Genomic DNA, 15,725 nt, shown 5'->3' with positions numbered 1-15,725 from the left:
ATTATAATATATTGTTATTAAATTCTATTATTAAATTATTATTCAAAGAATAATGCTCAAAAAAAGGATTTTGTAAGATAGACTAAAAGAATGAATGAATAAGGATTGTTAAGATAATTTGTGGAACGAAAAAGAAAACATTAACCAACTAAAAAATTGATAAATGTGTCACCCAAATCACCTGATTGAAAGCCAGTGAATGAAAGAGATTGTAGTAACTGGTACTGATACTGAGGCTTAGTAGAGGATTCCTGAGGAGGCTAAAGCCCACCAGATGTAGGACTAGTATAAATAATTAAGGAACTCGAAAGTTATTGAACTTACTTCTATAGTTTAAAAATAAATTTTATTGATATAATAAATAGTTGTAGCTTTCTACTCCCTGATCTATTGTTTTTTTTTTTTTGTTTTTGAAAGAACAAAATAAAGAAAGATATCCAAATTTGTTCTGTAGCTACATTATTCTTTTCTTAAATTAAATTGCAATTTGTCAATGAATACTAAGGAAATAGTTTTTAACTTGCAATAATATTTACTTGGAAATAGACTGTTTATTATTGGGATTTTAAGTTAAAAAAATAAATAGATACAAACAACAATTAAAAAGAAATGATACGTCATTGAATGACCTTCATTTCAATAGGCGAATAACTCTTTGATCATAAGACCATAGCTTAATTTATTAGACCTATCAAAAGCAAACCACTTCTTACTAAATAATGTAGAATCTCTGTATAGCAAGAATAAAATAAACCACCTGTATCACTAATAAATAAATAAATATTTTTTTCTGATGGTATATAATAATAGATCATATATTATATAGATCATAGATATCATAATATATCATGGCAAGAGTGAATACAATGAATAATAAGATAAAAATAGATGTAATTAAAGTCCATATTAATTATTAAAATATAAAAACATGAAATAATATTTAAATAAATATAAAACTATAGTACCTATAAAAAAAAAAAAAACTGAAAAATAAATTACAATTCAGATTGCACTAATGAAAATTATTTGAGCACATATTTATGAACATGATGTACAGGATGCAAAAAACTCAGTTTTTTCTTTAATTTTAACTACGATTTTTTAAAAATTCACCAGCAGAGTAATTATTGTTTTTTAAAACAAAATTTTTTAATTGCATTTTAAATAAATTCGCAGGAAGATTTTTTTAAATGGCTTGGTAATTTATTTAAAATGGCAACAAAAACATAATAAAAACCCTTCTCAAAAGCTAAAGCATTGTGTTGCTTTATATAGAAAAACATTCTATAGTCTGGTTTGGAAAAAGGTGGATATTGGTTTTTTTTTTTAAATAGATGACTATTTTTAGCAAAGCTTGAATATGAATAAAAACAAGGAGAATTATTATATTTCATTTTCTAAATATCAGTCTAAACAATTCATACTCATGGGTTCTAAACAATGATCTGACATTCCATTTTTATATCTTAAAAACTCATTCTAACTTCCTCAAAAGTTCTAAGAGAAAGTCCTAAGAGATGTCATACTTTAGATGGGAATGTACGTGTGCAATAAATATTTACTTAATAATGATGAAAAGCTTAGTGTTTTATTAGTCCAAAGCAAAACAGCACGGTTTATTTTTTTTGCAAGCTAATCAGTTTGATCATCACAAAACAGTTGTCATTTAGTTAAAAACCCAGAAATTCTGTTTTATAAGCAACATAAATATTGTTGTTATCATTAATATAAATTCCATTCACGTAATCACCAACTTACATCTTTGAGAAGCACAATGAAAGAGAATAATTTTTGAACTGCTATCATACAAATCCTTTTAAATAATTATTTTCAGATATAGATATAGTTGCATCATTTTTGAAAATGGTAATAATGAATGATACAAAATTTTAAGGCAAGTAATTTACAAACAATAAGAAAAACAAGGGAAAAAGGACACTTTCTCTGGCACTCTGCATCTATATCTTTTTCTACAGCTTATAGAGTTCAAGTGAACAGCCCATGTGAATGACTGTTCAGGCGGCCGATTCACAAGCATCTCCTGTAAATCCTGATGCATATAAAAGAAACATTAGAAATATTATAAAAGAAACATATATTTAAATTATATTATAAATTATACATATAATTTAAATTTAAATAAATTAAGACATGTTAAATGATCAGTAAATATTTCTTACTTTGTTCAACACATCTGATAATGTAGAGTATTTTATTTTTTTAAATTAAACAAGTAATTATTTATTAAACAAGTAATACATTCAATTCAGTTTTCATCATCTGATTGCAAGAAATGCATAGTGCTGTCAGTATTAAGAGATACAATGAAAGGCTCAATTTTGTTTTTTAATATATTATCCAATTCCCAATAAATTGGTTCAACAGTATCCGTTAAATGTTTTATACAGTTTTCTATTCCTTCTAACATGTTTTATTGATGGCTTTTAAGGATAAATTTTTAACATCAGATGTTTTAAAATTAGTACTTTCTAACGTTTTGATTTGTCCCCAGATTACTCAGCTAGGTTGAGTTGATAATGATATGGAGGTTCACGATGATTATAGAGTTGTATATAGATATGGGTGCATTGTGAATCAGCGCTGACACATGGGAAATGACACAACAGAATCATGACGAACTCATTCACACAAACGCAAAGTTAAAATAATACTGTATAAGCTAACTGAATACAGTATAGTAAGGTCTAACTTTAAACAATCCTATCTGTACAATGCCAGAGGCCCTTGTAGTACCAGTTGGCTGGAATCCTGAAATATATAGTCTTTCATTCATTACAAGGTTACAATTGTTTAGAAAGGTAGCATTAAAATTGCCACACACACTATAACATGAATTTAATTTAATTTTAAAGGAATTTTAAGTTTCTGATATTTTATATAGAAATGTTTTAAAAGAACCAGGAGATCTAAAAATAATTACCATCAATATTAATTTTAGACTTGAGCAATGATTTGCGCAGCATTAAAAATAAATTCCTTCAGCCACTATAGAATACCTTTCAATTTTAGTAAAAAGATACCCTTTAACAAAAAATGATACTCTGCTGATTTTATGTGCAGTTCTATAAAAAGCTTCAGCAAGCTTGAAATTATATAACTCAGAAATTACTTGTATATAGGTCAGCTAATGTTCTGAAAAACAAGCAAAATTTCTGACTCACTGGAAGGAAATATTTATCTTTTTCAGTTTTATTTCTTAGGCATTGAATACTTAAATGAGAAATCTTAATTTTAGTGAAATTAACAATATTCAAAGAGGAGAAATTGGGGTTTGATATTTTAAGAATATCAATCGTTTGACTGCTATGTTTATGTATTAATATGATTAGAATTCATTGTATTTTTAGAGAACAATATTTTAAAATTAATTATTTTATTAAAAGTAGTGGAATTCTATCCTGAAAATTATGCGAAGAATAAATAACTAAAAAAGGTAAATAACATTTTTAATTAAAACATAATAAATAGGTAATTAATTTTCTTTTGTTGTATATAAAAACTACCTTACTAGAATTTTTCAATTACAGTAGATCTAAATTGCTGCTGCAAGAAATCAGTTATTGTTAGGGGCAAATAATTACATTTAACCATTTATCTACTTAAAAATGTAAATACAAAATATTTTTTAAAAATATTTCAATAAGTCTTTTTAAATTTTGAAAATCACCTTTTATAAAATAATGATCCAAAATTCTTCAAACTTGTTTTTGTGCATCCTTGAATAATACAAACTAGAATTTTAAATTTTAATTGACAGTCTGCATTTAAGATAATTATTATATACTGGACAGTATCTACAATTGGTCTATAAAAGCAGTATTGATTTTACTAGGCAGAAATTGATTCCCTAGTTAGAAATATCAAACATATTTATCGAATGTAAATTAATAAGACATATTGTTGTAACACAAACTTTGCTATTGATGTGCAGCTTCTGTATTCTAACCTTCATTTTATCTCTTAAATTTTCTCTACATAATCCTTCATATATAAAACTAATTGTTTCTGTCTAAAGAGATGGTGTATACCTAAGTAGCTGTTCTATTTAAAATATTCTCACATTAACTTCTTACTTTATTAGTTTATATTAAAACACTTTGATTATGACCTTTATTGACAAATGTAATTTTTACTATTTTTTTAAAACACCAACTTAATAATTTCTATCTTTCCTTAATAATTTTCTCTTTTCTTACGATCTTTACTTTGTTTCTTATTTTCAATATTTCATTGCTGTAAAACATTTCAATCATTATGTACAAAAATGTTTTTCTATTTCTTAAAACTATTAACTGATACAAGTATATCTTTTTTTGCATGAAAGCATTATTTGTTTGCAGTAATTTGATTTTAAATATTATTATGTAGAATAAAATAATTTCAATGGTTGTTTTATGCACTAAAATAAACTTAAAATCTTTACTTGAGAGAAAGAAAGTTTTCATATGTATAATTTGAAAAATATTTGTTTGAATAAAATTATTTTTGTATTTTAAAAAAGTCTTAAGAAATCCCATTGTCTTGAGAATCAGTAAAACTGAATTTACCAAAATTCACTGCTGTTTAAAATATTTAAAATTAAAGAAGTTAAAGTTCTGCAATTTTTTTTGTTTTTTTAATTAGCTTTAAGTATGTTTGATTCTATCAATTTAATAGCATTAAACAACTAATTATTTACCACAGAGATCACAAAATATTTTTTTTTTACAGAAAGGGAATGTGAAGAGCTGAAAAATCCTGTTGACGGTTCTGTAGTTGTTTCTGGTCGGCTTTTCAAGGACAAAGCTACATACACCTGTGAATTAGGAAATCATGTTGTCGGATTGAGGGAGAGAACTTGCCAAGCAGATGGACAGTGGTCTGGCAGTGCTCCAGTCTGCAAAAAGAATGGTTTGTATTACTTAGATGGTAAACTTGCCAGAACAATATATTGTTATAAATCCAGAACAACATATTGTTAATATCCACTAAACCCTTTTTTTTCTGATAACGAGAAAAACTTGTGTCTTTTATTGTTATTTGTAACACAATTTTTTTGTATTTCTTTTTCATTCTTTTAAAAGAAATTTAGAATAATTTCACGTACTAGAGCGATTTTTGATTTTGTTTATTTATGCACATTATTTTAATATGAAATATTCAGATATTCAGTGTTAGTATCTAAATACTAACACTTCAATACTGATCTGTTGTCAAAAATTAACATTTGTTTTCTAATTGCTAATCTGCCCATGGCAGTATGGTTACATCTCAGCTTTTATCCAGTAGAAATCAGGCTTTCAGTGTTTTTGTTAAATATGGCAGTCAGTAGTTACTTTGGAAAATATATAAAAAAGAAAAGTTGTGATGTTAGAAAAAATATAAAATTTTTTGAGTACATATTAACTTCAAAATATATACTAAAACTACTTTTTGAGATATCTTTTAACCTAATAATTTTGTTTTTTTTTAAATTTTCCATTTCTCTAATTGAATAGAAATAATGTATATAATAATACATTAATGCTTCATAAAAAAGGATGCATTGACTCATTGCTTTACATTATCATTTATTTCAACTTTTCTTATGGATATAACACGTGTAAAGCATTTAAAGTAATAACTTTCACTGTGCTCTGTATTCCCATAGTTAGTCCCATAGTTCACTGGCTCCCAGTCCCTATGATGAACTGAATAAAGGTGTTGCTTGTACATTGAGTATTCTGGATGTCTAATAGTATATTTGCCCTCTCATTGCACTCTTCATTCCTTCAGAATGTCCATTTTCGATATGATTTGTGATCTATAAGAGGTTATCTACAATCATTAAGTTATGGCAGCTGTTAGACAACATTTAAAAAAATAAATAAATAGCTATTAGTAATATTTAAATAAGAAATAATATTTTTATTAACTATCACTAAAGTCTATTCTTTGCATGTATATTAATATAAGAGTAGATTAAAATGTATGTATTATGTATTGCATGGTATGCATTAATGTTTATGTAGTTCAGTTTTTAAGCTACATCAGATGAATTTGTAGTAAAAAATTTGTTTATTTATTAAATAAAAAAACAAATTGATGTTCTTTTTTCTTTTTAATAAAGAAATAGAATGTATTCAGAGTTCATGGTATTTATAAAACAAACTAGAACAAAACATCGTGAGAAAGATGCTTTCAGGTATCCCGGTTGTTGAAGAATCAACAAGTAACAAAAAAGTGGAGTTTATCATTTACTGCAAATTCATTTATTATTATCATTTCTCATTTATTCATCTTATTAAAATACTATAAATATGTTACTACTTTTTTCTGTTATAATCAACAATCTAGTAAAAAATAAAAAATACATGGTATGAAAATAAATAAAAATTTCAAAATATTATGGAATATACAAAAGAGAAAAAAAATGTTGCGATAAGAAGGAGAGAAACAAAAACGAGTTACTGCTTTCAAAAAATCAAAGAAGTACTATAATTATGTGTCACAAGGAAAATTAAAAAATATTTAACTTGTTAGCAAGAAAGAAATCTGTTTAAAAATAATAAAGCAATTTATCAAAAGATTTAAGTGAACCCTATAATTATATCTTAGAACATATATATGAAATGAAAAGAAGAAAACTGAAGATTTTGAGATTTTCCAGCTGAGAACGATGAAAATGCGAGGGTTATTTTTTTTCAAGATCCAATCGGTCACGAAATTAAAACGACAGTGAAAATAAAAAATTGTTATTTGTAACAACTATTTACATAGTTACGCTATTTCTCTACATAGTCGCCACTCCGATTTAGACATTTGTCGTAGCGTGGTACCAACTTTCCAATACCCTCATCATAGAATGGAGCCGCCTTTGTTTTCAGCCATGTTTTTACGCTGGTCTGCAGCTCGATGTCTGTGCCAAAATGTTGTCCTCCTAGCCAGCGTTTCATGTGAGCAAAGAGGTGAAAATCGAATGGAGCCAAGTCCGGGCTGTATGGTGGGTGATCAAACACTTCCCAACAAAAACGCTGCAGGAGCTTCTTTGTTACAGCTGCAGGGTGCGGCCGAGCATTTTCATGGAGAAAGACAATGCCTGATGACAACATTCCTCTCTACTTATTCTGAATTGTTCTTCGTAGACGTTGAAGAGTCACGCAGTATGAGGCTGCAGTGATGGTCATGCCACATTCCATGAATTCCACCAAGAGAACTCCATTCCGATCCCAGAACACAGTAGTCATACACTTTTTGTTTGAGAAGGTTCGCTTGAAGCTTCTGGGGTTTACTGGGAGAATGAGAATGCATCCACTGTTTGGATTGTTCTTTTGTTTCTTCAATTTCGAAATGGACCCATGTCTTGTCCCCTGTGACAATTTTGTTCAAAAAATCTTCTCCATTGTGGTAGCGCTGGAGAAACATTAGGGAGGCGTCCATTCTTATTGTTTTGTGATGGTCGGACAGCAACTTGGGAACCCATCTCGCACACAGTTTGCGGTACTGAAGTCTCTCACTCACAATGGTGTAGAGGGCTGACCTTGAAATTTCAGGAAACGAATCACTCAATACAGAAATTGTGAACCGACGATTTTCTCGAATTGCCTCATCCACTCGCTCAACAAGATCATCGGTTGACACTCACTTCCTTCCCTGACCGTCTGAATCATGAACATCTGCGCGTCCTGCTTTAAAGTTCCTGCACCATTTGGTGTCACTCATTGAAGTTTCACCGTACACATTACTTATTCATCTATGAATTTCAGCTGCATTACACCCACCCCTCATCCTGAAGAAATCAAATTACCGCATGCACTTCACACTTGGCGGGAGATGCTATTGTTGTAGACATGTTTACGTGCTAGCTGGCTGTTTACATGATGCGGCGTGATTGAAGACCATACTAGAGATGCTGCGCAACATATATGCGCAAAGGTTCATCCGATTTTTGCACGGGTTTTTATTTTGTGACCGATCGGACCTGGAAAAAATAATCCTCGTACTATAGTTGAATAAAGAAAAGATCAAGGTACGTGCAAAAGAAAGTAAAAAGAGAGAATTATATTAAAATACTGAGAAATTAAAGTAATATTCAATAACTGTATAAACAGTATGACTGGACATCTGTTTTGCTATTCAAGTTTGTTCACTATGTTACTAGAAAAATTCTTGGAAGGAAGCTATCATGCAAACAAAAAAATAACAGTTTAAATTTGATGATATAAAAAATGAATTGCTAAATTAACAAAAAAAAAAATTTTACAAAGAAAAATTATAAAAATACCAGCATTTAACTTCCATATTTAGAAACCCATATGGAAGTTGTATAAAAGTAAAGAAAATTGGTATTATCTAAATGGAGTTAAGAAAGAAAGAAATTCTTAACAAATAAGATATCTGCTTTGTTAAGAAACAAATTATGAGGCTTACTAACCTTTAAGTTGAATTGAATAAGAATTAAAAATTCAAATTATTGAAACAGTAACACAATCTTTTTAAATAAATAATGAACAGTAAACTAAGTTTTATGGTTATTAATTGAATATTTAAATTAAGGAAACATTTTTTTTCCTTTATAATATTAAAAAAACTTGAACTTAATAAAATATGTTTGATGACACTGAGCTTTATTTACAGTTGTATGCAAAATGAAAAGTTTGGGAATTGCTGTATGATACGAAACCAAATAGAAAGTACTTAATGTACCAACTTTGGTTTAATATTATAACCTACTCGATCCTTTGAGACCCCCAGTAATTAGATTAAACTGAGCTTGATGTAATAATAGAAGTTAAAACAGAGTTTGTAATATCATATTCAGTTATTGCATGCATGAGGCTCAGTCTTAGAACCCTTCATGTACTTTTTATTATTATTACATTGTTCTCATTTACTTTGAAATTGACATAATAGCATTAATTAATATTTCTTTGTAAATCAATTAAACTAGCTAATACAGAAGTAAGTACATTGTCTAGTTATTACTTTTTGTTGTTGTTAATAATCTTTAAAAATAATCTTCATTCACCAGCAATACTGTACATTTAAAAGCCAGTTTGGTTTTAGAAGTGCTTTTAATGGAAAGGGAAATTTATAGAAGTATTTTTTTATTTTAAGAAATCAGGGGAATATCTCCAAAAAATTTAATATTTTTAGAAAAATTATAGGGGAAGTCAGAGGAATTAATACATAGGAAGAATTCCTAATGAGTGATCATGGCAGGTATCAGAAAGAAGTTCCTAATTTATGGATTTTCTAAATGATGAATGAGAAAGTGTTATATAAATAATTAATTATTGTTGTTCATAATAGAAAATTATTGTAAATTATATTTCTGATAAATCTTCTTTTTTTTGGATGATTAATTCCCATATAAGCTTGAAGCATGTGCATGGAAATATGAAATTGAAATTTCTTTGTAGCATATGAAAAATGCCATGTCTGACTGGGATTTGAACCCAGGATCTCTGGATAAAAAGCCAAGACACTACCACTCCACCACAGAGAGTGGCTGATTTAAAGTAATATTCATTAAAATTATATTATTTTCATTGACCATTATGGTTCCACCAGTGTTTATAAAATAGTGATGAGAAAATAGATTTAAAAAAGTAAAAATTGAGAATATTTAATTCTTTTTCAAATCATTACTATTAATATAAATAATGTCATAATAGTTCAAATTATGGACTTAGAAATTCTGACGATTTTATCTGTATTTTTATTTACCATTGACGAATGGAAATTATGACAGGAGGGGAATATATGCAACTATTATACTGGAAATAATGTAAAATAGACATGAAATTATCAGGCTTCCGAACACTTCCATCAGTAGTTTTGTTTTTATAAGGACTTGGTTTTTACTTAGCTATGAGTATATTTGCTACATTAAAGAAGAAAGTACGGTCCATGTCAAAAATGGGGTTTTGGATCTTTCACAAATCTTTACGTATTAGAGTCCAACTAGTTGGTCTAGATAAAAAAAAAAAACATATGCAGAGAATATATAAATGTATGTATGCGTGTCGCACTGCTTTTGGTCTTTTTTTGAGGGGTTTTTTTTCTTCTTTTAATCTTTATTCAAGGAGATGTTAGATTTAGAGAAAATTAAGCAAATTTATTAAGCTTAATCTATATATGAATTTTTTAGAAATATTCTTCTTAAAATCTATTCCCCACCTCTAAAAAATACACATCCTGTTTTTTTTTGGGGGGGTATTTTAATTTTTATTATTAAAACTTTTTTTATTTCTTTTCATCACTTAAAAGGCTATTAAAATTAAAGTAGATTTTGCATCTATATTATTTTCCGGATCCAAAATTAGAAGCAATTTTTTTCATTACTTTTATATAAGTTACCCTTTTATCATATTATATTTGACTTTAGTAGCCAGGAAAATCGTGCAATATTTCATCAGCTGATTTAGTATTTATATTTTGCTGGATTGGCCTAACATTTTTAAAACTATTTTTCCACTTTGTATTTTTATACTTACTCTAGCTCCCCATTGCAGCTTTACCATTGCTGTATGGTTACTTATGTTTCCCATAGCAGTCAATTATTTTATGTTCTTTAGTCAAGTAAGCCAGTCACACATACAGTTACGGTGGTAGTGGTTGTGTTGGTTGAGTCACAGTGCTGTATATCTTCACACCCCTTAAAAAATTGGAATTAAAAAAACCCTGAAATGGTTTTTAAATATTTATATGAAGAATATTCACAAGCTGAAATTTACTGAATAATATCTTGTTTACTATAGTCCGGTTTGGAAAATTTACAATCATTATTCAAAAAAATTTTTTACCTTTCTTCATACTCTTGCAAAGGCAAATTTCAAAAATCTAGAAATTGGTTTATTGACATGAAGATTACACTCACCAAAAATCTGGTTGTTTCTTCATTTGTTACCAAGAAATTAAAAAAATTACAGGGTTTAAAAAAAACCAAAATCCATTTTAACACTTTTAATCGCTGATTTTCAAAAAATGTATCAACAGTTTTTAGATATTCATATTAAGACTACACACACCAAAAATTTAAGTTGATATCTACATCTGTTACCGAGAAATCAAACAAAAAAAAATCAATTTCATTGTAACTCCATTTTAACCCATTAAACTCAGAATTTCAAAGTGGATTTTCATAATATGTGTGTACACCAGAAGGAGAAAGTGTATACAAATTTTCATCAATATATCTTCAGTAGTTTTGCTGGGCATTGATCACTCAACATGTTATTTTATATCTGCATTTTGAGTGCTGCAGATGTACATTCGAGGATACTTTTTTGAACATTTTCCATCTATCATGCATGGTGATGACCTATTTATATCACCACATGGTCTGTGACACATATGTTTACAAACAATGTCATATAATAATGGGTCAACATCTTTATCAGGGAGTTCAGCAGATATGATAAGATCAATTTCATCAGGTCGTATTTTAGTTACTAATCATACCAACATGTGACAATAAGTCGATAAGCATAAAACTGAGTGCAGGAAACTGTTTTATTTTGTTCATTTTTTTATTTAGTGGAGTCGTTAGTAAATAACAAACTTCACCCTTCAAAAACATAAGAGGATATTGTAAAGGATCGTAAGAGCAATGAAGTTCAGACACACATTGCATTTGAACGTCATGACAACGTAAGATTATACCCACCGGGTTGGTCCAGTGGTGAACGCGTCTTCCCAAATCAGCTGATTTGGAAGTCGAGAGTTCCAGCGTTCAAGTCCTAGTAAAGCCAGCTATTTTTACACGGACTTGAATACTAGATCGTGGATACCGGTGTTCTTTGGTGGTTGGGTTTCAATTAACCACACATCTCAGGTACGGTCGAACTGAGAATGTACAAGACTACACTTCATTCACACTCATACATATCATCCTCTGAAGTATTATCTAAACGGTAATACACCGGTTCTAAACAGGAAAAAAAGAAGATTATATCCCTAGGTCCTTCATTTTCATCGACCAATAAAACAGCAGCTACATTATTAGCTGGAGCATTATAGACCCCTATGCTGATTAATAGGTACATGACCAGCATGAATTATTAATTTAAAAACTTCCGCATTACCCAAAGGTGTGTTGTCAATATTGCATTTAAACATTCTAATCAAATTATTATGTCCCAACAAAACTTGCTAGAGGGCTATTATTAGTTCCTTCTTCAAGTCTGGAATAATATTAGTACGAATAGAAGTTTGTTCAGGATCAGAAAGGAAGTATATTTGTAAAAAAAAGGGATCAACACCAGGTGGTTTTTTTTGGCATGGCTTTTCTCCCGCCACCACCCCATTAGGTCACCCTAAAACATAAGACCGAATGTCTGTGCCACGAACAGCTACTGAGCCTCGAATCAGTTTAGCGACCAATGTCCTAACCAGCTCCTAGAGCTAACCTAATTGCGTGAGCGAACTAAGCGTGGTGCCACACACCACTTGCTTCGTGTCCCACCACTCATTTGTTATATATTTCTAAAATGTGTAGGATGAACCCGTCAACTGCTAAAACATAGATGACACTCAATAAATTAATTTATCTCGTCAAGATAGCAATTTGCTGTCACCCCCAGGTCGCTGAAAGCACTACTAAAGCACTTGGAGCTTTTAATTGGCTGATGGCCAGCCATAACTCTCGGATAGTTTCCCACAGCAGCCAGTTAGTTGTCTTTTCCTTAAATAAACTACTGATGCCGGTTGAACAAAGCAACGATATCAAGGAACACCCACACGGTCCGACTCCTTGAACTCTAAGTTCCAGGGTTGTGTGAGTTCTGGCCCCCCTAAGAGCTGGGCAGTCGAACATCATGTGTTTCTTTGGCTGGACCTCCCCACAGACGCTTAGCTCATCAACTCCTAGGCAGAACCCAAACAAATATTGGTTCAAGTTCACGTGGTTGAAGAGCACCTGGGGACCCGTTGTCCTTAAAAACTAAAGATAGGCATACCATCCCCCCAAGTACAATATAAATCTATACGAGGAATTTTCCTTAATCGTGGTGTGCCATTCTTGCTGCCATGCATACATCGCGAAGCTGTAAAGCCTCCTCCGCAGGGGGGAGATGGGCAATTGTTCGAAATTTAGAACCGGTGTATTGTGATCACCATTCTGCTCCGGTATAGGCCCGGTTCAAAACCACATCCCAAATACCTTGGCCTCCCTGCCTCTTCGCAACTTTTACATGGCCAACCGAACTTTCACCACGAAATTGATTGGGAGAGCCATTCCCAATGAGGTGTTAATCTCATAGGAGGTTGTTTTAAAGACACCAGTACATACAATTAAGGAGTGCACTGGGCACCCCTTAAATTCTGAAGAAGTGCTTTATTTCTATCCAACCTGCGCACTCAAACGGACCCAGCATAAGAGGTCATACTTTCGAAGACACCACTTTCGGTACACCATGTACAAATGACGGCCCGACAGCCAGTAATCCTTTCGAGCTATCCTCCTAAGCTTGTTCATCACAGAGACGGCGTCCACTGCTATTTGCCTAATGTGGTTGCTGAACAGCAACTTCATATCCAACAAAACACCTAGGTACTTAATGAACTTTAACTCCGCTGATTACACAGTCTTTAACTTAATATGGGGGGTTACAACTGTACGATAATTTGTCTGCACCTTTGATAAGCATATACTTCGTCTTGGGCACACAAATTTGTAAATTTTGTATGTCCATCCAGCCCTCCGCGGTCGACAAAGCCGCCTGCACCCGGTCTTCTAGCTGCGGTCGTGAATTACCACGAACTAACAGGAAACAAGTCATCGGCGAAAGCTTGGGCCGTAACCCCTTCTGGGAATATCAGTACCAGAAATCCGTCAAATGCCAGGTTCCACAGCAGGGGACCGAGAACAGAACCCTGCGGGCTTCCCCTGGTGACAGACGTTTCCACAGACAGGTGCACATCTTTAAACAGAGCCGTACGGTTTGACAAATAGTCACACACTACGGCCTGCAGGAGCAAGCAATAAACTTCCTTGCGATGCTAAACTTGACCTTGAATTTTAAACGTAGGCATAAAATTCCCTTCTGCTGTAATTTGTTTAGCACTGAAAGAAGTCATTTGAAATAGTGTTGCATTTTTTAACATTATCAAGAAAATGTTTCGACAGCGGATGAGATCCTAAAGCAAAACACTTGATTGGTTCTGGCAATTGATTAAGTGTAGGAAGTGAAAAACATACCAGTTGCTTCATATTTTCATTTTTTTTCGAAACAATGATCGCGTATTTTAATCATTGCACCAATTTGAAAATATCTACTATTAATATAATCCAAATGAGGATCATATTCAAAAGCAGATCTTAACTTTAAAATGGCTTTCCTGCACGTTTGTACTGTAAAGCATCGAAAAACAGATCCAAAAGCTCTTCGTCTCATGTAAAGGCGATGTAGACATTCGTCTTGCATCTGTAGATTTTCTACCAATATTACGTCTCTTCCATTTCGGCATGATTTTAGAAAAAGAACTTAACAAATACCGCCAAAATCATTCTCTTAAAAAAAAATGATAGTGCATGGGTTTATTTGTTTTTCGTATGTGCTCACATTTCTATTTTAGTTCCTATTAGCGCAGAGCTAACCAATGGTGGTGTGTCGGTTGCTGCACACGGTTCTCACCACGCTAAAAGCAAAGAAGCTTTACTTTACGTTCTCTCCCGCTTGAAGCAGTCCGTTGTCAATTAATTTACAGATTATTTTATTTATTTTCTAAGCATAGATTATTTTTACTTATATTTTATATTTGTATTTTTATGTACTTATTATTATTTATTAATTTTATTTATTTAATTTTATAAATTTGAATAATCAAATATTTATCGCCTATCATGGAACCAATATATCATATTACCTTGGAAATCGAATACAACTGCACTTACCTAACTACTGTAAGTACAAAAAAGAAACAGATTCAAATTATTTGATATATTCAATAATTAACAATTACCGTCAGCTTACGCTCTTGTGATTAAGTAGACTGAATTTAGCGCAACATATCCGCCGCCTAGTGGAGAGTAAACATACTACTTATGGAGGCAGTGAGGCACTATCTTTTTAACATGGTTTTTAATTGTTTTTAGAAATTTTTGAGAAGAAGTATATCAATAAACCTTCTCCGTTATGCCAAGAAACATCGGTAAAAATTTGATTGCAATCGATCAGGTAGTTTTTTTGTTTATCCCGAATAAAACAAAACCCCTCTATATAATAGTATAGATTAGTAATGTTAAAGTAATGTTTTATAAAACCTTTTTGCAGTTTCAGTTTACTCACATATTACTGACAAACAATAACAACATACATGTTGAGGGGGGGAAATCATACAAGTTTTGCTAATACAAGAAAGGTACTGATTCATTTTTGTGTAATGCATATGGCATTTACAGAAATAATACAATTCTTATGATTATTCGTTGTTTAATAAATGAAATCATGCCGGTAAAAGTTTTGTAACAAATTTTGTTTTTTCTTATATGGAAAGCTTAAACATGTTTATTATCTATTATTGTATATATATTGTCTATTACATATATTTAACATGTATTTTTTTTTTCTAAATGAAAGAAAATTCAAAATTAATAACAGATTTTGGAAATAGAAATATAGTGTCTTACCTTTTTTGTTATCAGTGTCGTTTTGTTAAAAACAGTTTTATTTTTATTACAGAAATTTTTGTTTTTTGAGCAGAAGAAATGATATCTGCGAGACTCTTGCCGTACAGTTTAC

The 15,725-nt window shown here is 30.8% G+C and overlaps 1 protein-coding gene across 6 annotated transcripts in view; it reads left to right on the top strand.

Moving 5' to 3' along the window:
- Positions 1–15,725, top strand: part of Hasp (Hig-anchoring scaffold protein) — a 502,258-nt gene that overhangs the window by 382,732 nt on the left and 103,801 nt on the right. For all 6 annotated transcript variants that reach the window (XM_075381941.1, XM_075381932.1, XM_075381913.1 and 3 more), the window contains exon 4: positions 4,732–4,911. In XM_075381941.1, the coding sequence (XP_075238056.1) occupies positions 4,732–4,911 (180 nt within the window). The remainder of the gene's footprint in view (positions 1–4,731; positions 4,912–15,725) is intronic.

This window comes from Lycorma delicatula, chromosome 1 (genome assembly GCF_047948215.1).
Source record: "Lycorma delicatula isolate Av1 chromosome 1, ASM4794821v1, whole genome shotgun sequence".
Taxonomy (NCBI): Eukaryota; Metazoa; Arthropoda; class Insecta; order Hemiptera; family Fulgoridae; genus Lycorma; species Lycorma delicatula.
This window is presented reverse-complemented; position numbering and strand designations above follow the sequence as displayed.